Genomic DNA, 26,292 nt, shown 5'->3' with positions numbered 1-26,292 from the left:
ATCCATTTAATACACACGTAAGAAGGAAACAGATGCAGTCACCGATGGCTTTCGCCAACTACACGGATTTGACTGTGAACTCGGCCGGGTTGGTGGTAACCCCGCTGGGCCACATACCGGTCCCCTATTTCCTCCAAGTGGTTACCGTCATTCTCATTTTCGCTGTTTCCCTCTCCTCTGGATTTTCGCTATGGATGATGTTCGACCTTTGGAGTATGTTCATCTACGGACTGATCCAGCTATTTTTCCCGTTTGTTTTTATCCCGCAGGTGAGTGCCCCTACCCCCACCCATTGCTATTATTATCATTGTTGTTGTCGTTGTCGTTATTTCATTGCCACATGTTTTGAGTTCAAGTCCTGCGTAGGTCGACCCGCTTGTCATTTTTATTCCGTCCTAATTCGAGTAACTCGACCGAACCGAAAATCTCTGGTCTTCTGCGTATGTTAGAAGTCGTTATTGTGTTGTTTTTTTGCTGTTGTTTAACCACAGGCTATCTGTGTACCTATGGCCTAGGATACCTTTGGGTCAAAGACGTTCCAACCGTGGCCACCACCCGCTATTTCTCTCGGACATTGCGTATCTCGGACTACATTATAATTTTCCGACGCGTTGCTTTTTCAAGACAAAAAAGGATATAATTTAAGTGTTGTTGTTAACGATTAACGACAGTCAAGCCGTGACCATCCTGTCTTAAGAGTATATATAGCACTGCATTATCCAGTGTGTCCTTTATTGTTTATGATGGTGAGACTTAAGGGAGCATTGGCTTTTATTTCCAGCAAGGTGGTCAAGCGGTCGCTTAGAACAGGCTTTTGCAACTTACAAGAAATGGGCCGCATGAGACATGACGCATTATCAAGCGGGCCGCACTACTGAAAAAAATTTCAAGGTAATTTTTCGTCGGCGTACTATCAAGAAAGTCCTGCGGGCCGCAGTTTACCCATAATTTGGTGTAGGGGCTTCCCCCCCACCCACTACTGATACCGGTATGTAACTGTTACCTCGCTCCATAATAATTAACTCCTTTCATTGCAATAATTAAACCCAGTGTCGTATCATTTGTTGGGAACGTTAGACATAGTTTCGTTCCTTTACGTTCTGAGTTCGAATCCTTCCGAAGTCGACTCAGTGACTGTGTGTCTGAGACAAATATGAGGGGAGAGCGTACGAAAGTCTTGATTATTTAGTTCGGGTGGGTCGGAGATCAAAAGCATTTAATTACGTTTTTTAGTGAGCAGCAATTACGGAGTTTTCGAAGAGACGACGTAATTCATTTTCTCTTGTTTCTACTTTGGTAGGTTGTATGGGTGAATGATGTCGTGTACCAATACCGAAGGATTCCCAGAGTATTATTTATTTGGGGTAGACTTTGGGGATAGCTACTCGAATTCAAAATCTCATTCTTCATGTGGAAAGGAAACGATCTGCCCGTTACGTTCTGAGTTCAAATTCCGCCGAGGTCGACTTTGCCTTTCATCCTTTCGGGGTCGATAAATTAAGTACCAGTTACGCACTGGGGTCGATATGATCGACTTAATCCGTTTGTCTGTCCTTGTTCGTCCTCTCTGTGTTTAGCCCCTTGTGGGTAGTAAAGAAATAAGTATTGAAGGAGGCCGAAATGGTCAATATAAAGATCTTCATTCGTGAACAAAAGAATAAATGAACGGTCAAGGAAATGCGGCGGGGGCAACAAACATTTTTAAAATTGAAGAAAAAATACTTTTTTTTCTCTCTTTAGAGCCGTCGTTTCCCTTTTTGAGATTAAATATATACTAAAACAAAAAGTAAAGAAGGAAACAAAAGAACCCAGACAGGGGCGACCTCCCTCCCGCAACCCCTGTCCCAACAAAAATAATTTGTTTTTGTATGTGTGTGTCTGCTTTTCTTGGTAATTTCATTTTCTTTTTACAATACCCATGTGACGAATAACAGGATTGTCCATTAAGTTAGATATCATTGTTGTTGCTGTGGTTATTAATACGTTTGTTTTTTGGGTTTTTTTTTCGCTTTTCATGTAAACCCCTCCTCTCACAATACACACACCCGCTTGTTATCTTCCAATATAATTATTTCTTTATTGCCCACAAGGGGCTAAACATAGAGGAGACAAACAAGGACAGACAAAGGGATTAAGTCGATGACATCGACCCCAGTGAGTAACTGGTACTTTATTTATCGGCCCCGAAAGGATGAAAGGCAAAGTCGACCTCGGAGGAATTTGAACTCAGAATGTAGCGGCAGACGAAATACCGCTAAGCATTTCGCCCGAGGCGCTAACGTTTCTGCCATCTCGCCGCCTTTATCTTCCAATATAATGTCCCCCCTCATCCATCGCTCTTGTAAGGAAGAGAAACATTATTGTTGTTATTGTTACTGCTGCTGCTAGTATTACTATTATTACTCAGGCAATTGAATGTTCGAATGCCTGTAGATGCAGATGCCTTGTAGTATTTACTTCCGTCCTGATATGCTCTTGGTTCAGATTGTGTTGTGTTTGATCTTCTGATTTAATGACAGAGAGATTTGGTTATTGAGATTCCATTTCATTAAGCTATTTGCGAATGAGGTGTGTGCTAAGAAGCTTGCTTCACAACCACATGGTTCCAGGTTCAATCCCACTGCATGGCATTTTGGACATATCTTCTACTATAGCCTCAGGCTGATCAAAACCTTGTAATTGAAGTTCACTGATGGAAACTGAAATAAGCTTGTTCTTCTCTCTTCTTGTCTTGTAACAGCATCCACCCACATTAAGACTAACTCGTTAATGCTCGTTAATGTACTACAGAACATGTTTACAGATTTGATGGCCAACTTTGATGTAAACATTGCATCTGTATCTGTGCAAACCTGCTCTTCATATCCATTGTTTTAACATCCCCTTTTCCATCCTTGCCTGGGTCAAGTGGAATTTGTTGAGGCAGATTTTCTATGTCCGGATGGCCTTCCTGTCACCAACCCTTGCCTGTTTCCAAGCAAGGTAATATTTCTCCTTGGCCAGATATTTTTTCAAAAAAAGACTGCATAAAAGAAGGCATTCTTTTACAGCTATCATGTGATGTCAAGGCAAAAAGACAGTAACACATACAGACACACACAGGGGGATTCTTTCGGTTTCCATCTATCAAATCCACTCACAAGGCCTTGGTTGGCTTGGGGGCTACAGTGGAAAGCACTTGCCAAGTGCAATGCAGTGGGACTGAATCCAAAAGCTTGTGGTTGGAAGCAAACTTCTTACCACACAGCCACGTCTGCATAGCTGTATGTATATTTGAAGACTTGTTAGTGTTGTCCTTAGTGGCTGTGGTACCTTCTTCAAGTCGTCCTCTTTAATCCTTTCGTTACCAACCTGGCTGAAACCGGCTCTGGCTCTGAGTACAAATGTCTTGTTTTCAAAAGTTCTGAATAGAAATCTTTCACCAAACCTTAGTCATAATCTATGTCCCTAACACTAGCTTAATGATAACTAAGTCATTTTTCTAAATTCTTTGTTATATTTAAAAGTATTTGAAAGAAACACATAGCATCCCAAAATAAATACAGTAGCGAAAGGGTTAATATGAAATTTGTTCTGCAAGAGAGAATCACAGATAACTGGAAACTTAGGTGCTTAGTTTAGTGTCTTTTAAAATTAATATCTAATAAACACATCAGTGACTGCTATCAATTTACTGTCATGACTTCTAGATGTTTCTGGGTTAATTGGTCGCAGTCGTATTCTTAGTCATTGTCGTTACACCTTAATTTTCCACAGTTTTCCTTAAAAGCACATCAAATGTTAAGAGTACCTTGTCTGAATTACCTGTTTGCTCTATTTTGCAATTTCTTTCTCCCTGGATATAATTCAGATATTTTTAAAACTGCAGCATTTTTTTTGTTCATATTACATGTACAGGTATGATTGTGGTTAAAATGTTCATTTGCCAACCATGTCCCTTTTTTTTGAGTTCAGTTCCTCTATGTGACACCTTGGGCAAAGTGCCTTCTAATTTAGCCCTGGGCCAACCAAAGCCTTTTAGGTGGATTTAGGAGATGGAAATTAAAACAAAGCTGTCGTGTGAGAGAGAGAGAGAGCATATATGAGGGGGCGCTGAAAAATTTCTGATTTTAAGGATATGGCAAAGGACTTGGTTGGAGGCCCAGCCTTCTCAGTTCTTTTATGGCCAAGAAAAACTTCTTACATGGCACTGACACCATCAGTATCATAATTAAAGAAATGACAAGGGGAAGAAATTACATAGTCAACTTCATTAGCTGACAGCTGTTTCTGCTACAAGCTGCAGTGCGCTCAGAGCAGAGTATTTGTGCATCATCCTATAGCTTTCTCTGTGTGTGTGTGTGTGTCTCCATGTCAGTTCCCCTCTTGACAACAATGATAGTTTGTTTCTGTCACCTTGACTTAGTAATTTGGCAAAAGACAGCAATGAAGTAAGTACTGGCGGTGTATGTGTATGGGGGTCAATTTGATCAACTAAATCCTCCATAGCAGTGCTCCAGCATGGTTCCAGTCCAATAACAAACAAGTAAAGGTTTACACTCCATGCTGTTGTCATGCAGCTGTCTGGTTACCATGTAAGTCAGCTTATTCAACAACTTTCAGCTTGTAAAACTAATTACATATATATATATATATATATATGTGTGTGTTTATCTTCTCTCTTTTCTACTTAGTTGCCATCTGTGAGGTCACACAGGGTCAGCTGAATAATTAAGCTAACGAGTAACAGATGGCGGCTATTTCTCAGATCGTGTCAATGGTGACTGTAACTTAAGCAGGCCGCTGCGGGCAAAAGGCTACCAAATAAAAACAAGAAACCGTTACCTACTGCTGTTTGCTTATAAACCTTTGTAAACAGGGTCTTACCTGCCGTCCACTACATTACAAAACAAATTTTTTCATCCTGTCTTTTACTTGTTTCACTCATTTGACTGTGGCCATGCTGGGGCACTGCCCTGAAGAGGTTTAGTTGAACAAATCGATTCCACCACTTTTTTTCTTTTTTTTTTTTGCGTTTTAGTCTGGTTACATATGCTATTGGTCTCTTTTGCCAAACTGCTAAGTTATGGGGAATGTAATCACACTAATACCAGTTGTTAAGTGGTGGGTGATAAACAAAGACAGGTAAATGAATGTATATATCATCATCATCATTATCATTATCATTTAACGTCCACCTTCCATATTGGCACGGGTTGGACGGTTTGACAGGAGTCAGCCAGGTAGACTACCCTGAGCCACTCTGTGTGTGTGTGTGTGTGTGTGTGTGAGAATATATATATATATATGTGTGTGTGTGTGTATATACTTTTTACTCTTTTACTTGTTTCAGTCATTTGACTGCAGCCATGCTGGAGCACCACCTTTAGTCGAGCAAATCGATCCCAGGACTTATTCTTTGTAAGCCTAGTACTTAATCTATTGGTCTCGTTTGCCGAACCGCTAAGCTATGAGGATGTAAACACACCAGCATCGGTTGTTAAGTGATGTTGGTGGGACAAACACAGAGACACAAATATATACACATACACACATACATATACATATATACAACGGGCTTCTTTCAGTTTCTGTCTACCAAATCCACTGACAAGGCTTTGGTCAGCCTGGGACTATAGTAGATGTCTAAGATGCCATGCAGAAGGACTGAACCTGAGACCCATGTAGTTGCAAACCACACAGCCATACCATATGGTTATCGTAAGACTGGGGCAGATTTATCTCTTATGAATAGCAACTGTGTTCCAGGATTCCAGAGACTGACTGAACCCATCTGTCAGACTCCATGTTTTAGGGCCTGCCATTTCACTGATAAGCTAGCTTGGTGGTTTTTCTCTTGTGGTTTGTGGGTGTGCTTGTGTGCACACATGGATATGTATGTTTGTGTGTATATGTGTGTGAGTATACGTGCCTGTGTTTTTAAATATATGCAGATGTTTGTGTGTAATGCCCTGTGAGTAAGTTTTGTAGACCAAGACTGTTGAGGCTTGTCTTGTATGTATATGTGTGTAGTGTCTGTGTGTGTAATTGTATTTGCCCTCCCACCATTGAAAAACCTGGTTTTGGTTTCTCTATGCCTTCATCCATGACTTAGCAGTTCTGCAAAGAGACTGTTACAATGAATATCAAACTTAACAAAATATGTACTGGGCTTGATTTATGTGACTAAACTCACCAAGGCAGTGCCTCAGCATGGCTGCCATCCAGTGACTGAAACAAATAAAACGGTTGTGTGTCTGTGACTATAAAGAATGTCATTCATTCCGTTTTTTATCATTTATATAAACTCTACAGATTCTATATAATCCATCATCATCATCATCATTTAACTTCCACTTTCCATGCTAGCATGGGTTGGACGATTTGACTGAGGACTGGCGAACCAGATGGCTGCACCAGGCTCCAATCTGATCTGGCAGGGTTTCTACAGCTTGATGCCCTTCCTAACGCCAACCACTCTGAGAATGTAGTGGGTGCTTTTACGTGCCACCAGCACAAGGGCCAGTCAGGCAGTACTGGCAACAGCCACTCTCAAATGGTGTTTTTTTTTTTTTATGGGCCACCTGCACAGGAGCCAGTCCAGCGGCACTAGCAACGACATTGCTCGAATGTTTTTTCATGTGCCAGTAAGGCGACGCAGGTCTGATGTATATATCCAGGAGCAGGAGCATTTCCACGGTATGATAACATCAGGTAGCCAATAACTGGAGACAAGCTTTGCATAGCATTCTGCAAAGTTTTGTAGAATCTTATTTAACTAATATGTATATATATATGCATGCAAACTAACACACATAGAGATAATGTGTCTGCTACTGGCAAATGAAGGCTACAGACAAAAAAAAAACCCAAATTATTCCTTCTCAGAGATCCCCAGAAATTCAAAATTCCACCAACTACTCCAGACATGTCTCTGCAACCCTTTCCTCTGGTGGTCTTGTATATTTTTGCCCTGTGAGATAGGCATGGCTATCATTACTGTTTTCTGTCACTTCTTTAATCCTTTCCCCCAGGAGTTGTGGTGCACCTGAACGCTGCATACAATAAGCTTATTAATATTATAATTATTATTATCAGTTATTATTATTATTTAGTGTGTGTGTGTGTGTGCTTTTCACCTCTTTGTTCATTACAGCTATTTATACTTTTTGCAAAACAACTGAACTGGTCTCCACGCATTCCACCCACACACAACCACATACCACACAGTTGTGATGTCATTAGTTCTCTGACTATTTATTATGTGTAGATATATTTCCATTAATCTCTCTCCCTCTCTCTCATCTTTTTTTTCCCTCTATTCTTTCTCTTCCTTTCTAGTTTCTTTGTCTCTCATTCACTCACGCTCTCCCCTCTCCTTTTCTTCCTTCTATCCTCTGTCTCTCTCTCCTTTCCTCCCTCATCCTGTTTGTGTGGAATAGACTGAAAGCCAGACATACCTGAACAAGTCTTAGTGCAGGCACACAGGTAGGCACAACACACACACACACACACACACACACACACACAACTCCAATGTTGGAAACAGAACAATTTCGGCTTAGGAGACCTGGGCTACTTGTGTGGTTGCTCAACTTGCTAGAAATAGCAACCAGATAAACCCTCTGAGCTTAAAAAATAGAAAGCTTAGTATATCCTTAGTTATCCTATCAACATTGATCTATTGGTCTCTCTCTGACCATCGACCACCTCTCTCCCCTACTCTGAACTCTGGACTTAGGTTTTATTGGTTTTGGGCTGTCACAGGTGCTTCTCAAACTTTTTTCTCTAGTCGGGGCTCTTGGCCCTTCTCAAACCCATTCTCTACTTCTGCAAAGCGGTGGTCCTTATTAATCTGGCCACTGTCCTTTGACTTGTCCAGCATGGAAGGCTCTACTGAGTTCAAATGTAATTAAATTTTACACACACACACACACACACACACACCCATATTGAGGTGTACAGTATATGTCCATTGCAGCCAGTCTTACTGGTCAGTTTCACATAGGGATTCAACGGGGATTGGCCATAATGGGTGTATAATACTTTACATTTCAATTAATATACCCGTCCAACCCATGCTAGCATGGAAAACAGACGCTAAACGATGATGATGATGATGACTCCATGGGCAAATAGATATAAGTGCGTTTTCTTCTAATTTATGGATGCTTAGACTGTGTATGTATGTGTGTGTGTGTGTAGAAATAGCACCACTAAACAGTGTTGAACAAACAAACAAACTTTAGGTTGGTCAGAATTTATAATGTCTAAAGGCAAATTCCCTGCAGTTACCATGGGGAAGAAATTCTTGCTTATTGCAAGTGTTATTCGCTTGTTACATCCTTACACCCCTGCGAAAATATTGTCACAGCCCATCTGTGGGTGGTGGCGGGTATTGTTGCTTCTACCTTTAGAATCATTAATATTAAGACTACACCTTAATTCAAAAACAAGAACCTCTTTGAAAGCTCTTCAAGTCAAGGTCTTCAACAGATCTGTGATCCTGCAGGTCATTTATTTATTTGTTAGGTACAATCTATCCCGGACTACATTGTCTAGTGTCTGTGGTTTAACAGCCCCTAATTCCTGTTTGTGATCAAAATTCACATTTCCCATTAAAATTTCATATTTCGTTTCCAAACATCTGTTTAATGAGGTCAAAGCTATTTTACTACAGTCTTCATTATTTTCAAACTTAATTGACATCAAGAGAATATATTTCAACAAGAATATGCTTACAAAAAGGTTAAAGAAGAAAAAAGGGAAAGGAAAGACTGTCTGTGTAATTTTAGGAAGATTTAACTTCTATTTCTAGCAGTTTGAATGATTGCAAAGTGGTTTCCTCGGTGCCCCTGGGCTTTCCAGAACGACTTGTTTTGGGTGGTGGTAGTGTGAGAGATAATAAATGTATCAATGAGTGAAGGGGAGGAGGAGGGGCAGTGAAAGATCATGTAACAGGAAGGGGAGACAGTAAAAGAGGAAGTTGGTATGAAACTGTGGCATAGGGGAGGGTGGTGGTAGTGTGGCCGTTCTGTGACCCTTTTCTTGCTTGCTTTTCTCTGCATCACCGCTGCTGCCTTCCCCCTCTTCTGACCCAATAGTGGATGACAGCCTAGAGTGGGACTGTGTAGATGTGTGTGTGTGTGTGTGGGGGGGGTTAGTGTTCTCCCTAAATCACAGTTGAAGATGGGGAGGTGTGTGTTGGTTTCTATCCCCTACTTCCTACCATCACTCAGTGGAGCTAGGTCCCAAGCATTACTGCAACTGGCTTTACATTGAATAAAAATATAAACTTGCAATGAGAGAGAGAAAGAGAGAAAATATTTGTAAAGAATAAAAAATGAAAGGAAAAGATAGACATTGGTGATTATATGTAAATTGAAACATTTCTCATGGCACCAGCAGACAAAATGGGAAAGACATTGCCTGGAGGGGCTGGGGGATAACAAGGGAGATGTACCACAGGGTTCACATTTGAGGACAGCAATCTCTGTCCCCCCCCCCCGAATAGGGTTGGGCAGGGATGTAATCAGGGAAGAGGGTGTAGCAAGACTACCAGAGATATCAACTGTCCTCAAAATGTCTTTCGCCCTGAAGACCACACAAAGAGATAATTATTATTATTATTTTTTTTTTCTTCTCAGAACTCTTGGTCTTGCTTGCTCTGGTTGATTCTGTGGGAGCAGACAGCAACCTGTTGTCAGAAGTCTCTCAGGGTCTCTTTCTGCCAGCTATAAGACTTCGTACTTGAATATTAATTATCATGGAAGATGCTCAACACCCAAGCACCAACTTCAAAATCCTAGCTGTCCCCAGTAGAACAATTTTGGGGACCTGCTCTGCCCTCATATCAATTCTCATTTCTCTGAAATATTTCTCAAATTTGGTTTGTTATTACTCCAACTGCCCCTACAACTACTGCGACAGCAGTTACTCAAAGGGGCCAGCTGCCTGGATTGTTAGCACGCTGAACAAAGTGCTTAGCAGCGTTTTGTCTGTCTTTCTGAGTTCAAATTCCACTGAGGTCACCTTTGCATTTCATCCTTTTGGGGGGTCGATAGATTAAGTACCAGTTACACACTGGAATTAATGTAATCAACTGGTCCCTGACCCTCAAATTTCAGGCCTTGTGTCTATAGCAGGAAGGATTAACTATTATTGTTATTATTATTATTATAGTTATTATTAAGGCAGCAAGCTGGCGGAATTGTTAGCACACTGGACAAAATACTTAGTGGTATTTCCTCTGTTGTTACGTTCTGAGTTCAAATTCCCCTGAGGATGACTTTACCTTTCATTCTTTCAGGGTCAATAAATTAAGTACCAGTCAAGTGCTGGGGGTCGATGTAATCAACTATCCCCACTTCCACAAATTTTAGGCCTTGTACCTTTAGTAGAAAGGATTATCATTATTATTATAAAGGTGGCGAGCTGGCAGAAATGTTAGCACGCCGGGCGAAATGCGTAGCCGTATTTCGTCTGCCGTTACGTTCTGGGTTCAAATTCCGCCCAGGTCGACTTTGCCTTTCATCCTTTCAGGGTCGATAAATTAAGTACCAGTTACACACTGGGGTCGATGTAATCGACTTAATCCCTTTGTCTGTCCTTGTTTGTCCCCTCTGTGTTTAGCCCCTTGTGGGTAGTAAAGAAATATTATTATTATTATTTTTATGTTCTCCAGTTCTTGAAAACATTAATGTTTTGGCCATGCTGGGGCACTAGTCAAATATTTCGCTAAATGCCTTTGCAGCTTAGTCTCCCTCTGGTTCCTTGCTCATAATGGTGTGTGTTTCTAGGCTCTGGCACTTCACTTCTAAGACAAAAAAAGGAGTCTGTTTTGCTCCACCAAATTTAATGCTGTCCACAGAATACTTCAGCAGGGTGTGGTGTACATGTGTGAGCTTTAATTTCTTTATGTTTCCTTTAAAAGTACACATGTTTGTGTAAGTGAAACACACAAACATAAAATGCACACATGTGTGTATGCGTGTGTGCATAGGTATTTCTGTGTATGTTTGTGTATATATATATGTACGAATGTGTTTGTGTGTGTGTGTGTGTGAGAGCACAGTTATCTTAATCATGTGAGGGGGAAACTTCACTTGTTTTGAAGGGTTGAGCAAGTGGTGGGGTATATCTGCTGCCCTTCAGCTAATTTTCTTCTTGTCTCTAGCCAGCTCCCCCTTTCTCTCCCTCCCCCCCTCTCTCTCTCTCTTCCTTTCCTCTATGTATCAGCTTCCACAGATTACAAAGCTGATGGTGGTGGTGGTGGTGGTAGCAGTGATGGATTTAGTGTGAGAAATACAAAAAAATTCCCTTTCTTTTGGTAGGGAATTTTGGGTGCTGGCATATTTCAACTGTGAAACTATTATATATTATTTTTATTATTATTATCATTAGTAGTAGTAGTAACATGAAATTTAGTAAAAATACCTTAGGATGATGTAAGAAATTATTATTATTGGTGATGGTGGTGGTAACTAGGGCAAAATAGGGACCTGTAATGTATGTGACCCATTTAGGGAGAGAAAGAAAGAGCTGTTTTATGACTGTCCCCTCCCCCACATATACCAACTGTCCTCCTTAATTTAGGGTCCTAGCTGGGGTAGGTTTTGGGTGTTTGGTGGTGGTGGTGATGGTGGTAGGGTGTGGTTCTTGAAGTCATCCTACATCATTGGCTCTTCTTATCTATCATCTGACTTTGTTTGTTGGTTTGTTGTTATATAAAATATCTCTTGTAAACATAATCATCATCATCATAACAACAACTATCATCACCATCGGCAACATCACCATTATCATTATCATGTTACGCCTATTGTTAAGATTCTCATTCAAAGATGCAGAGCTCTGTGTCCGTTAATAATACATAGACACACACATATATGTGTGCATATGCACATACACTTGTGTGTGTGTGAGTACTTTGTTTTGGGGTCTGGTTTGCAAGATTCTTTATGTGAATTTGTGTGTTGAAACAAATTTTATTGTGTCTAAGGAGAGTCATCATGTTAATATAATTAACACACACTCGTTTAATTCCACTCGTTTATTAAATATCTGATTGTTCTATTACATATTTAAAGAAAGAATTTTTTTTTAAATGTTATTAACTATTTAAAAAATATTTAGAGAACAGAATGTCACAAACATTTGTGGAAGAAATTGTCTTAAAATACTCCTCAACATGAAAACATCTTCCCCAATGGATGGTTACAATTTGTTGTCTCAATAATTTTGTTGAGTTAATAACCTTTTAAAAGACAATATTTTTTTAACTGTCATCTAACAAAACCCTTTGAAATATACATGGTGACTGAAACCTGGTGCATCTCTCTGGTTTGCCAACCCCCGTCAAACTGTGCTTTCCCGTACTCTGAGTTGCTCGATCCCGATGATTGATGATCAGAACTGAGTGAATCTAAGCCTGGGAAATCAGAGCCTTTCAGTTACAGTGTATTAAAGAATACACTTGTAATCATTTCTGGTGACTCAGCAGATATGTGTGTTTCAACTGATTTCCCTATGAAGGGATCATCATCGTTTAATGGTTGCACCAGGCTCCAATCTGATCTGGCAGAGTTTCTACAGCTGGATGCCCTTCCTAATGCCAACCACTCCAAGAGTGTAGTTGGTGCTTTTACATGCCACCGGCATGAGGGCCAGTCAGGTAGTACTGGCAACGTCCACGCTCAAATGGTGTTTTTTATGTGCCACTTGCACAGGAGTCAGTCCAGCGAAAAAAGCTTGCAGTTTAATGTGATGGAATCTTTATTATTCTTTATTAATTTTGTGAAATGTTTTCATGAAATTTCTCCAAATATTTCTAAACAAAAGCAGTAATGACACAAGGAAATTTTAGAAATTCATTTGATCAGAGTTAATAAGTTATCAATGATTCCATGAAGGAGGTCAGTGATATTATAAGAAACTTGCTAATTCTTGGGGTTTTTTTCATTGTAAGAGCATAAATCCTTCCAGTTGAGGTGTGATGGTCATAAAGTAAGCAGTAGATTTTCCTGTCATAAACCCCATAGATTGAATTTTGCCACAGTTTCTTGCTGAGCAACATGCACAGACGAATTGTTTATAGTGATGAAATGCTTGTACATTAGCTCACTCTTAGCTGAAGAGGTTCACATTGTGCCACTTGTCAGAGGTTGAACTGATTGCAGAGCCAAGTGAGACAAAGTGATTTCTTCAAGAATGCAATGCATTGCTTAGTACAGGAATTGAAAGCACAACCTTGCAATCGCAAGTGCAACACCCTAAGCACAAGGCCATGTGCCTTCACTATAAAATTAGTACCAGTTATATAACCAGCTCTTTTAAGAGTCTGCACCCATCCTTCCTTCTTCAAAATATGTGACTTTATTATTTTTTTTTTTTACACCTGTTCTGTTTAATTTACAGGTTGAAGTTCGTGTTGATGGCGTTCATCTGTTCATGGTTCGAGCATTTGGTATAATGCTGCTTGGTTCAGCCTATCTTTGGTGGAACGTACGCAATTCCAAAGACATCACCGTCCACACGACCCTGATGTGGGCCAGGGTGATGGTAAGTTACTCTATTTTATTTACTACTAGCAGTATCGCCCGGCGTTGCTCAGGTTTGTAAGGGAAATAACTATAAAGCATTTTTAGAGAGTTATAGCCAAAAAATAGCAAAAAAATGGGGGAAAAAATGATGGTAAATTTTTTTGAGAGTTAAAAAAGGTGGAGTTGCGTCCCCTAGACGGTCTGTGGTTTGGGTTTCTGATTCTCGACCCCATGTCGAATTTATCGATTTTTTTCAGAACTGGGGGAACTTTTCAAAATTTTCGCTGCGTTAGTTTTGAATTATGACATTGGGCTATGTGTGTGTCAAGTTTCATCAGAATCGGTTGAAAGCCGTGGTCAGAGTGAGGGTACGAGAAAACAGACACACAGAAAACGCACAGACAAACTGCCGTTTATATAGAGAGAGATTTATTTTTTCTTATCTATGTAGGTATCAAGAAATGTTTCAGAAGTTCGCTTCACAACCAAATGGTTTCCAGTTCAGTCCTACTGTGCAGCACTGTACACTCTTGTAACATTACCCCAGGCTGTCCAATGCCTTGTGAATGAATTTGGTGGACGGAAACTGTACGGAGGCCCTTCAGCATTGCTTAACATCCGCCTTCCATTCTTAACCACACACTGCCACGCCTGTGGTTAGAAGTATGTACAGTGTAATATGATCGGTGTGAGATTGAATGAATGTCTTCTGTTTCATGTGTTGTATAATAAATGTTTGGATTTATTGGAGAGGAGGCTGAGCTGAATTGGATTGGAAGCAAGGGGGGGCAGCTGTGTTGTTTAACTCTTTTGAAATCACCAACCTACTTGAGAACAGATGCAGGGTGCATAAACAGAAAAATGATAACAAACAGTTAATAGGGAGTAAATGAAGTTTATTTATTCTTTTTTTTTTTTTCCAACAGTCAAACAAAGGTGAATACCCATGAATTTTGGCTTACAGGCCACGCCCAAGACTGGTAAAATTATCTGCAGATAACAAAATGTAAGAACCAATTCGGTTACGATGACAAGGGTTCCAGCTGATTCAGATAATGGAACAGCTTGCTTGTGAAATTAACATGCAAGTGGTTGAGTATTCCACAGACACACATACTCTTAACGTTGTTTTCAGGGAGATTCATTGTGACGCAGAACGTGACAAACTTGGCCTGTTGGAAATACAGGTACACCTCATTTTTGCCAGGTGAGTGGACTGGAGCAAATGAGAAATAAAGTGTCTTGCTCAAGGACACACTGTGCCACCAGGAATCAAACTTATGACCATACAATTGTGAGCTGAATACCTTAACCACTGTGCTAAGTACCTTCACCGATGGTGTCCATACACAAACACACAGACTCACATGTGAATGTCGGTGGAGGGGGCAGTAGTGTTTATGATTGTTATAAACTGGAAGCATTGATGTAGTTGTTGTCTACTTTAACATCATCATCATCATCGTCGTCGTTTTAATGTCCATTTTCTCATGCTTGCATGGGTGAGATGGAATTTGTTGAGGCAGATTTTTTTATGGCCAGATGACCTCATTGTCACCAACCCATACCAGTTTCCGAGCAAGGTAAATGTTTCCCCATGACATCAATTTGCAGCGTCCCTCCGCCTAGTGTCTGTGACTGAAGAGGAGGTAATCACTCTGAAATGCTTGTATCTCACAGTCTGGATAGGTGGCGCTGCAAACTGATCTAGCTGTATTTACACCATATGTCTACATCGAGAAATTTTCTCCATGACAAAGCACAGTGAATGTCTCGCTTATAAATTCAAACATGCCACTCGCATATTCAAACGGGTAATAACATTGCCTTTATGCACTTCACTGCTTGGCACTCTCATCTCGTAATTTATTTATGGTCAGCCAACATACAATGCCTGGAATAACATAGGAGACAGTGTCTCTCTTATCAGGTCGCAGCACCACCACCTGGTTTCTTTGACTGAAGAGGAGACAACTACCCCGAAATGTTTGCATATTAGTCTGGATAGGTGGCGCTTCAAGCTGATTTAGGTATGTTTACACCATACCAAGAAATTTCCTCCACAACAAAAGACACTTAATGGCGTGTTTATGAATTCAAACATGCCACAAGCATACTTGAACTGGTGACGAGTTTGTATTTGTACTCGTCACTGCTTGGCTCTCCCCTTCCATAACAGGCTTCTTTTGGTTTCCATCAACCAAATTCACTCACAAGGCTTTCGTCATGCTTTCCCAAGGTGCCACACAGTGGGACGGAACCCAAAACCATGTGGGTGGAACACAAACTCCTTACCTATTTCTTTACTACGCACAAGGGGCTAAACATAGAGGGGACAAACAAGGACAGACAAACAGATTAAGTCGATTACATCGACCCCAGTGCGTAACTGGTACTTAATTTATCGACCCCGAAAGGATGAAAGGCAAAGTCGACCTCGGCGGAATTCGAACTCACAACGTAACGCAGACGAAATACTGCTAAGCATTTCGCCCGGCGTGCTAACGTTTTTACCATGTAGCCACACCTGCACCTGCTCGATATCTCCTAGGAAAGCAAGAAGATGAAATGAGGGTCTTGAATAGTTTTGTAAGAGAGTAAAACTGCAGTAAAGGTAGGAATCTGGAATGGCAAATTGATTGGAGCAAAATGGGGACAAATATATCGGGGTCCCATTACAGGTTTTTCTTTGCTTTAGAAATTAACTGGTTGTTGAGTAGGTGTGTAATTTGGAATTGATTATGGTACGTATAATGAATAAATGTGTGTGTATGTATGTGTATGCATGTGTGTGTTTGGGAGTATATATGTATATGGTGTTTTTGTGTGTGAGTATAGTACATACATATATGCATGTAAGGCATGTGGTGGGGACGTATGTATGTGTTTATATATATATGTGTGTGTGTATGTAATGTGTGGTGGGGGAGTATATATGCATATACGGTGTTGTGTGTGTGTATTTGTGTGTTGTATAACAGTCAATAGTTGTCTATCCAGTTTATGTAACAACTTGCTTGTTGTTTTACACATAAATGTTGCAGAAGGGGTAGCGGGCATGGTGTGGTGCTGAGGCGGGGCAGGGTAGAGGGAACAATAACAGGCCAGTATTGGAGTATCTTACAGTGTGATTTCTCTAATTAGTCATCGAACGGTCCTATTCCGCTGCCCCTTCTATCACCACCACTGTTACTACTACTACTGCACCTTACCAAATACTACCACCCCTGCTACTAACTATTACTAACTACCATTACTACTTCTAAAACTATTACTGCAAATCTATCATTATGTTAGTGCAGTCTTTTGTAACATATACATGCATTTGTATTTGGGTGTGTATGGACATGAATTCATATATGCACATGTACATACATTTACATATGGATGTGTGTATGTCATCATCATCCGTTTTCCATGCTAGCATGGGTTGGACGGTTCGACCAGGGTCTGCACCAGGCTCCAGTCTGATCTGGCAGTGTTTCTACAGCTGGATGCCCTTCCTAACGCCAACCACTCCGCGAATGTAGTGAGTGCTTTTTACGTGCCACCGGCACAGGTGCCAGGGGAGGCTGGCATCGGCCACGATCGGTTGGTGCTTTTAACGTGCCACTGGCACGGAAGCCAGTCAAGGTGGCGCTGGCGTGTGTAAATATAAATATGTATGTATAAATGTATGTATATAATTCTTATTATTAAGGTGGTAAGAAGGTAGCAAGCTGGCAGAATTGTTGGCACACTGGACAAAATGCTTAGTGGTATTTCATCCATCGCTCTGTTCTGAGCGTACGTATGTATGTATGTATTTATATGTATTATAGTAGGTGGGGAATTCCTGAATCTATATAAAAGCCGTCTGTTTTCTCGATGCCACAGTATGACAACAATGGTTTTACATTAAAGAATGGCTTTATCTTTCCTAGCACACTGACTTGGTTCAAATTTTGTATCACTGCTGGAACTGAAGTGTGCGGTGATGGCAGTTGTGGCATGGGAAAAGGTTGTGGTGTTTACAGTACTGGAGGGGGGTTGTGTTGGTGGGTATTACAATAGCATTGTTGATGTTGGTGTGTGATGGTTTGAGTTGTGTAATATTTGTGTTCTGCTAGTAATGGTGGTTATAATGAAGTTAATGGTGGTGGTGATGGTGATAACAATGAAGATCAGGATTGTTGTAGTGGTTGTCATGGCAGCAGTAGAAGCAGGGTTGGGAAGGGGGGGACAGTGGTGGTTTCAGTAACAATGCAGTGGGTGGGCTGTAGAAACATGTCGCTGTTTAGCCCCAGGTCAACCCTGAATGAGCAGACTTACAATCAAAAGAATTCCAGCCATGACCTTCCTAGTTTGCCAAATCCATTCACAAGGTTTTCGTTTGCTCAGGGTTATAGAAGTCACTTGCTGAAGGTGCTGCACAGAGGGACTGAACCCAAAGCCATGTGGTTGGGAAGCAACTTCTGCTTTCATAGACATACATTGTCTCATCACTGTGTCCATATATATATACACATGTGCGTACACGTATACACACTCACATGTCCCTCCCCACATATGTATATCATTATTTAATGTGTTTGGCATGGATGGGTTGGACAGTTTGACGAGATCCATCAAGCTACAGTGTTGTGTTGAGCTCCAATGTCAGCCCTGGCACGGTTTCTATGGCTGGGTGCCATTCCTGATGCCAACCACTTCATAGAGTGTGGACTGAGTGCTTTCCTTCTTGCTAATGGCACAGGTGAGTGTTTGCCAGGTAACTTGCAAGGCAAGAAAGTACAGTAGAAAGAAAAAGGACCAAAGCCCCTTCATCTAAGCAGGAGGGAAGGGATTGAGGGAGAAGGAGGATGTGATTATATGCCTGGTGTTGAGGGGCTAAAATATCAGAGGACAGCCCAGGTACCTTGCTATTGAGTAAGCTACATGGCTACCTCACATGTGGTAGACATGTAGCTTATAGTGGTGGGTGGGATAAGCTGGAAAGGATATAGAAATGGTGGTGATGAGATGCCAGACCATCTCAAGATACAAGGGGATATGAGGGGAGAGTAGCAGACCTTTTCGGTTTTTTTTTCTGTTATTTGTTCCAGTCATTAAAGGGTGGCCATGCTGGGGCACCAAAACAAATTGACTCCAGTACTTACCTCTTTAACCCTGCTACTTAATTCTATCAGTCTCCTTGCCAAACTGCTAAGTGACAGGATACACACCAGTACCAGTTGTCAAGCAGTGATGAGAGACAAACAGACACACACACACACGTGTGTGTGTGTATATATATATCATCATCATCATCATTTAACGTCCGTTTTCCATGCTAGCATGGGTTGGAAGGTTCAACTGGGGTCTGGGAAGCCAGAAGGCTGCGCCAAGCCCAGTCTGATCTGGCAGTGTTTCTACAGCTGGATGCCCTTCCTAACGCCAACCACTCCGAGAGTGTAGTGGGTGCTTTTTATATGCCACCTGCACAGGTACCAGAGGAGGCTGGCAAAACGACCATGATCGGGTGGTGCTTTTTACATGTCACCGGCACGGGGACCAGACGAGGCTGGCAACGGCCACAATCAGATGGTGCTTTTTACGTGCCACCGGCACGGAGGCCAGTCAGGGCGGCGCTGACAACGGCCACGTTTGGATGGTTCTCTTACGTGCCACCGGCACTGGTACCACAGCCACAATTTCCATTGATGTTGAACGATTTCGATATATATATATATATATATATATATAGGCTTGCCGCTTTGTGGCCATGAAATATTGAACAGGGAACATGTCTACCATTGCTCTCTGAATAAAACCTATGTCAATTAAATTCTCCCTTTTTTTTATTTTTCCGTTTTCTTTAGGGTGGAGCAGCTGCTTTACTTGCTCAAGGTTTTGCTCAGTTCAACAAAGCCAGTCGTATGACCCAAGAGGTAAGTTGTCAAGTTGTTTGATCTTCCTGTTTGAATTTATCTCCTCATCTCCCCATTCTCCTTCTTTGATTTGCTTCTCCACCTTTCTCTCCTTTTGTTTTTTTCTTACATTCATTCTTCCTTCTTTATGTTTTACAACTTCTCTCTCCTTCTCTCTTCCTCTCTCTCTCCTTCTCTCTCTCTCTCTCTCTCTAGAAAGCCTGACTGTGAGAGAGATATAAAAGCATAAACATGTCTTCTAATATTTCAAGACTACAAGATGGTGAGCTGGCAGAATCGTTAGCACACCAAGCAAAATGCTTGGTGCACACCATATCACATCTTTATGCTCTAAGTTCAAATTCCACCAAGGTCGACTTTGCCTTTCACCCTTTCGGAGTTGAACAAATAAGCACCAGTTGAGTTCTATCACGACTTGCCCACTCCCCCCACATTGCTGGCCTTGCACTAAAATTTGAAAGCAATATTTCCAATTTTTGAATTTATTTCAGTCCTTCTGGCTTAAGCTATTCTGTGCATCATCATCATTGTTCTAATGTCCACTTGTCCATTCTTGAAGCTGATTTTCAGCAACCTGTTACCTTTCTTCTCAACAAACCTCACCTGTTTCCAAACAAGATCATATTTCCTCATGGCCAGACACGTTCTTCATGGAAGACTAGAAATAAAGATCCCACTCGTAGGGTGGTGGCGCTTGTTTACTACAGCCATCATGTGATGTCGAGACAAGGATACACACAAGCAAACTGGCTTCTTTCAGTTTTCCTCTACCAAATCCACGCTTGTGACTTTGGTCTGCCTGGAGCTGTAGTAGGAGACACTTCCCCAGGGTGCTACGCAGTGGGACAGAATCTGGAGTCGCATGGCTGGGAAGCAAACTTCTAGGTTGTAACACCTGTGTATGAAGTATATTGTTTAATCAATGACTTGGCTATCCACTACAGTGATAGCCTACTCTATGACTGCTTTATATAAAGGATGAATATTTTATGCTGTAGCCTCGCCTGGCCCCGTGCCGGTGACACGTAAAAGCACCATCCGTTCGTGGCCGTTTGCCAGCTCTGTCTGGCACCTGTGCGGGTGGCACGTAAAAAGCATCCACTACACTCACGGAGTGGTTGGCGTTAGGAAGGGCATCCAGCCGTAGAAACACTGCCAGATCTGACTGGGCCTGATGAAGCCTTCCAGCTTCACAGACCCCAGTTGAACCATCCAACCCATGCTAGCATGGAGAACGGACGCTAAATGATGATGATGATTGGGGAAGAAAACCAGATACAACTTCTGTATTGGAGAAGCGTCTGGGGTAACTGCTCTTGCTCTTTGTTTTATATGAAGTGGAAGTGTTCAGTGGTGTCCTGTGATCCAAACGATTTAAAATAATCATTCCTCTCTCTTTACTCATCTGTCTTTCTGTTGCTTATACATCTCTCTCTCTCTCTCTCTCTCTCTCTTCTGGGCTGTCTGTTTTATCTACTAAAATCTAAATGCATTTTCATACACAATACTACACTCTGATACACACACACTCATTGTTCACATTGCACTCGTGATATTCCATTCACACACACTCAACTCCACTTAACATTCACAAACCCACTCGCCCACACACATCCTGCATACGCAATACACAATCCACTCAATACTACCCCCTGCACACACTCTACTACTACTGCTACTCTACAGAACACACACACACACAATGCTCAACACAGATCCCATATACTCCACACAGCATTGCCCACCATGCCATCCACATCCACCAGCCCAAGTAACAGCACTGGACATTTTTATTTCTTTATTCATGGAGTTATTAATTATATTATTAATAAGGTGGTGTAAGGCAGCAAGCTGGATGAAATGCTTAACGGTATTTCACCCAATGCTACAGTCTAAGTTCAAATTCTGCCGAGGTTGACTTTGCCTTTCATCCTTTCGGGATCGATAAAATAAGTACCAGTTAAACACTGGGGGTCAATGTAATCGACTCATCCCCACCTCCCCTTGTGGCAAAAATTTTAAATAATTATTAATAAGGTGGTGAGCTGGCAGAATTGTCAGTCAGCCTTGCCAGACAATTTCATCTGTCATTACATTCTGAGTTCAAATTCCACCAAGATCTACTTTGCTTTTCATTTTTCCAGGGTCAATAAATTAAGTACCAAACAAGCAGCCCTGGGGGCCGATGTGATCAAACTTGGCCCCTCCCCCAGTATTTCAGACCCTGTGCCTTACAATAGATACGAATAAAATATTCATGTTTGCAGCCTTTTTTATATATGAGTGTGCCTTGTGAATCGTGGGTAACAGAAATATCCTTACCTCACACCCACACACAGCGCTACAACCTGTGACCCAAGGGACTGCACTCAACGATTTTATTTATGTGTTTATTTATTTGTGTATTTCTTATTTTTTAAATTATTCTTGTTTTACAGCATTTGTACATCAGTGTGTTGCTGACAGTTCTGTGGACCCTGGGTAACTTGATCTACTGCATGCGGAGCACTGAGTGGGGTGGCTACATGGAAACACGGAGCAAGCTGAACAACTTCCTTCACACCGATTTCGTCATCACGCTGATATTTGGAATCATGTTTTATGCCTATCCCGTTTGGCTTTTGAGAGTTCAGGTAAAAATGCGAAAAAACAAGACACAGAAATTCAGTGTTTGTGTTTTTTGACAATTATTCTGAAAGATTTGGGGTCATTGTTCATGTGGTGGCCCCTTTGTGTTTCCTTAGTATTTTATTCTTTTACTTGTTCCAGTCATATGACTGCGGCCATACTGGAGCACCAACTTCAAGGGTTTCAGTCGAACAAATCGACCACCAAGGCTTTTTGCAAGCTTACTATTTATTCTATCTGTCTCTTTTGACAAACCACTAAGTTACAGAGGTGTAAACACACCAACACCGGTTGCCAAGCAGTGATGGTGGGGGACAAACACACATATACTCTTTTACTTGTTTCAGTCATTTGACTGCGCCCATGCTGGAACACCACCTTTAATCGAGCAACTCGACCCCGGGACTTATTCTTTGTAAGCCCAGTACTTATTCTATCGGTCTCTTTTGCCGAACCGCTAAGTGACGGGGATGTAAACACACCAGCATCGGTTGTCAAGCAATGCTAGGGAGACAAACACAGACACATAAACATATACACACAGACTTCTTTCAGTTTCCATCTACCAAATCCACTCACAAGGCATTGGTCGGCCCGGGGCTATAAGCAGAAGATACTTACCCAAGATGCCACGCAGTGGGACTGAACCCGGAACCATGTGGTTCATAAGCAAGCTACTTACTACACAGCCACTCCTGCGCCTATATATATAAATGGGCTTCTTTCTGTTTCCATCTGGTTGGCCTGAGGCTATAACTGAAGAGGCTTGCACAAGGTGTCACACAGTGAGACTGAACCTGTGACTGTTCTGTTGGAAAGCAGACTCCTTACCACACAACCAGGCCTGCTCTTCCTGTGAGAGGATAGTTATTTAATGGCCATAACCCATGAGATGCCATAGATATTTAACCCTTTAGCATTCAGACTTCTCTGTCAAACAATGTGAATAAAGAAGGATTACACTTGTTTTGAATGACATTGTAGGGTAGGTGTGAGAGGCTGAATCTGACTGTTTTGAACATAAAACAGGTGGAATATTGGGCCAAATTGAGTCGGCTTAAATGCTAAAGGGTCAAATACTCTAAATGTTTTGTTGCTTTCCTACTATTTTAACTAAAACAAATCGTTTATTTTCTTTTTTTTCTTCTTGTTTTTGTTACTAAGAGATTGAAGATCAATATGTTTCTCTCCCGCAGACTTCTTTACCAAGATTAAACGTTGTTCACGCTCATTTGTACCGTCTGTTTGGTTCAGCCCTCATGAGTTCAGCAATCATTTCAGGACGTGCCTCTAATTTTCTCATAGCCTCCGACAAACGCGTTCAGCTGTACACCAGAGTTCTGGTAAGTAAACTAACCAATCTTGAACAAATATCTTTGGAAGTTTTAAAGCTGTATTTAAAAGAGAGGAAAAAAAAAAAGGAAACTAGTCTGTTTTTCCATGCTTGCAAGGGTTGGACAAAATTTGAGGCAGATTTTCTACAGCTGGATGCTCTTCCTGTTGCCAACCCTCACCTGTTTCCAAGTCAGTTGATAATATTTCCTCCAAAGTCCCTTTTTAAACAGCTCAATGGCTGGACATGTTTCTGGAACAGATTGTATAAGTCCACTCTGCGGGGTAGTTGGTGTTAGGAAGGTCATCCAGCCATAAAAACTATGCCAAAATAAACACAGAAGTCTTCTACCTGGCCAGCTCCTGTCAAACCATCCAAGCCATGCCAGCATGGAAAACAAGACGTTAAACAATGGTAATGATGATTGTTCAGCCCTGATGAATTGGGCAATTATCTTGGAACATGCCTCTGGATTTCTTATAACTTCTGACAAATGTATCCAGTTGTACATCAGAATATGTAGTAAGACCTCTAGATATTACAGTCTTGAGTCCTCAGACTCTTCAGATCAGTTATCCTGTTTCTACGGCATAGAAGTGACTGAGGTCACAACGTTCCCCCTGGATCGGACGCTAGTCTGTTGCAGGATTACTCACTTTTGCCAACATGAATTGAAGTACAGTTCCATATTTAAGAGATGAGGAATTATTTACATTTGACGGATATTTGTCCTCATCTTGTTTGTTGATAACTTTTCAGCTGATATACCCTCCAGCTTTCATCAGGTGTCTTGGGGGAAATTTCGAACCTGGGTTCTCATTCCTAGGGAATTTTTTGATATTATTACTGCTTGGAATCGAACTTGGAATCTTGGGATTAGTACCCTGCGCTCTTATCCAATATGCCATATGCCTGGGTATATGGTGTAGTGGTTAAGAGCATGGGCCACTAACCCCAAGATTCCAAGTTCGATTCCAAGCAGTAACCTGAATAATAATAACATCGCAAAATACCATAGGAATGAGAACCTGGGGTTATAGCAAGTGCCGTTCAGTGTGATTGAACCCAAGGCCACATGGTTGGGAAGCAAACTTCTTAACCACATAGCCATGTCTGTTCCCCTGAGCCTGGTGTATCCCTCCAGAGTTGATAAAGTAAAGTGCCTGTGAGAACTGGATATGATGCATCCCTCCTGGGTCTGTAAAATAAAGTACCAGTCAAGGCTGATGGTATCGAGTACCCCAGGCCCTTAAAAAAGATTTGCTGGCTCTTTCTTGTCCCTTTAATTTATTCTGTTTTGCTTGTTCTATTTTCAGATCAATGTTGGATTAATTATCCTGTTTTTAGTGACGTACTTCAGCACTGCTAAACACAACGACTGGTCAGTCCCCAACACACCTTTCATACTCGGGGTCGTCGGTATCTGGACCCTCAATGCTTTCTGTGGCAGCTATTCATTAGCCTATTTCAAAAACTGAAACCTTTCAACCAGCACATTCGTTTGAGAAGAACTTTGAGAATTTAAGTATTTTTTTTTCTCTTAGTCAGTGTGTAAAATGAAAAAAAAAAAAAGAATTGAGATTTTAAAAGAGAATTTTTTAAAGGATCTGCGAAAAAATTTTTAAAGTGCTGCCAAACATTTTGTGTAATTATCAAATTCACACACATACACCAGCCCTTACATGAAGCACACACACACACACACACACACACACACACACACACACACACTTTACATGAAAATCAGATTTTTATGCTGATATCTGCTGGTGTTCCCTTTAACCCTTCAGAATCTCAATAGTTTGGTAAAGCTGAAGGAATCGGAATCTTTTATCAAATTCTCTTACAGCAGCAATATATATTTTTTTAAATGTGTAACGAGAGAAACTTCTATGGAAAAAAAAGATTTTTAATTTTTTTTTTTTTTATTTGTTTTGGCTATTTATTAACGTCTTTTTATGTCTTGTAACAACAAAAACCCAAATTACACTTAAAACGAAGAATGTCCTTTTTTATTATTATATGATTTAGCTCCAATTTACCGTTTTTCTCCCCCACCTTCTCTGCTTGTTTTTATATCTCCATAGATATTTTTGACCATTTCTCATCATGCTCTCTAATTCCATCCATTACCGTCTTCACCCCAAAACGAAATCCTTCTTTTTTAACGACAATTTCACCAGTAATTCATTTTGAAATAACTTTTTTCCCCCCCATTTTTAACAGACATTTTCCTTTTTCTAAACTTAGTTTGAATTTGAAAAAAAAAATAATAAATGGCTATAACATTGTTTCTTCATTATTTCATTAGATTTTGTTTTCTTTCAATTTACTTCTTATTCTAGTGTCATAGCAAAAATTTCTTGAAAACCCCACCAAAACACAAGACCTGGTGACGCTGTCTCTGCTTCAGCAAATAATCTATTGAACAACACTATAGACCTACTAGATATAGCAGCCAAAACCCTTAATTCACAGTTGTCTTAACCTTTCTTTTTTTTACCATTTTTCTGTTAAAATACATTTCCTTTGTTTTAATTAATCATGAAAATAACGAAGAATTTAGTAAAATAACTTTGTCATTAATTAATCTGGCGTTTGGAACAAATTAATGCAAAATTTTGATAAAGTTTTAATTTCAACCTCTTTAATACTCTTGCTGCCAATCCGCCCAAGCCCATCCTTACTTCTGTGATATAAATTTCCCATTTGAAGGTGATCTAAATGGAACATTTCTCATTAATCTTCCATGTTAATTCATATCCCAATTACCAGCTTCCTAATGACCAAAATATTTTAGTAAATTCTTTATTATTTTCAGAATTAATTGAAATAAAGCGGATGTATTTCAACAGAAATATGGCAACAAAAGGGTTAAAATGTGAAAGTTTTACCACAGAAC

The 26,292-nt window shown here is 40.8% G+C and overlaps 1 protein-coding gene across 2 annotated transcripts in view; it reads left to right on the top strand.

Moving 5' to 3' along the window:
- The window catches only part of LOC115222861, a 40,215-nt gene extending 14,534 nt beyond the window's left edge, over positions 1–25,681 (top strand). Inside the window, exons 1-6 of one of the 2 annotated variants that reach the window (XM_029793215.2) lie at positions 1–269; positions 13,396–13,539; positions 19,361–19,429; positions 21,868–22,062; positions 23,254–23,400; positions 24,707–25,681. The exon at positions 1–269 is cut by the window's left edge and continues 69 nt beyond it. In XM_029793215.2, coding sequence (XP_029649075.1) covers positions 33–269; positions 13,396–13,539; positions 19,361–19,429; positions 21,868–22,062; positions 23,254–23,400; positions 24,707–24,868 — 954 coding nt within the window. In that variant the 5' untranslated portion in view covers positions 1–32 and the 3' untranslated portion in view covers positions 24,869–25,681. The remainder of the gene's footprint in view (positions 270–13,395; positions 13,540–19,360; positions 19,430–21,867; positions 22,063–23,253; positions 23,401–24,706) is intronic. The other variant, XM_029793216.2, reaches the window with a different exon arrangement.
- The last annotated feature ends 611 nt before the right edge of the window (positions 25,682–26,292 follow it).

The sequence above is a fragment of the Octopus sinensis genome, linkage group LG21, assembly GCF_006345805.1.
Source record: "Octopus sinensis linkage group LG21, ASM634580v1, whole genome shotgun sequence".
In the NCBI taxonomy this organism is placed as follows: Eukaryota; Metazoa; Mollusca; class Cephalopoda; order Octopoda; family Octopodidae; genus Octopus; species Octopus sinensis.
Note: the sequence above shows the minus strand (reverse complement) of the source record. Positions and strands in the feature narration are given on the sequence as shown.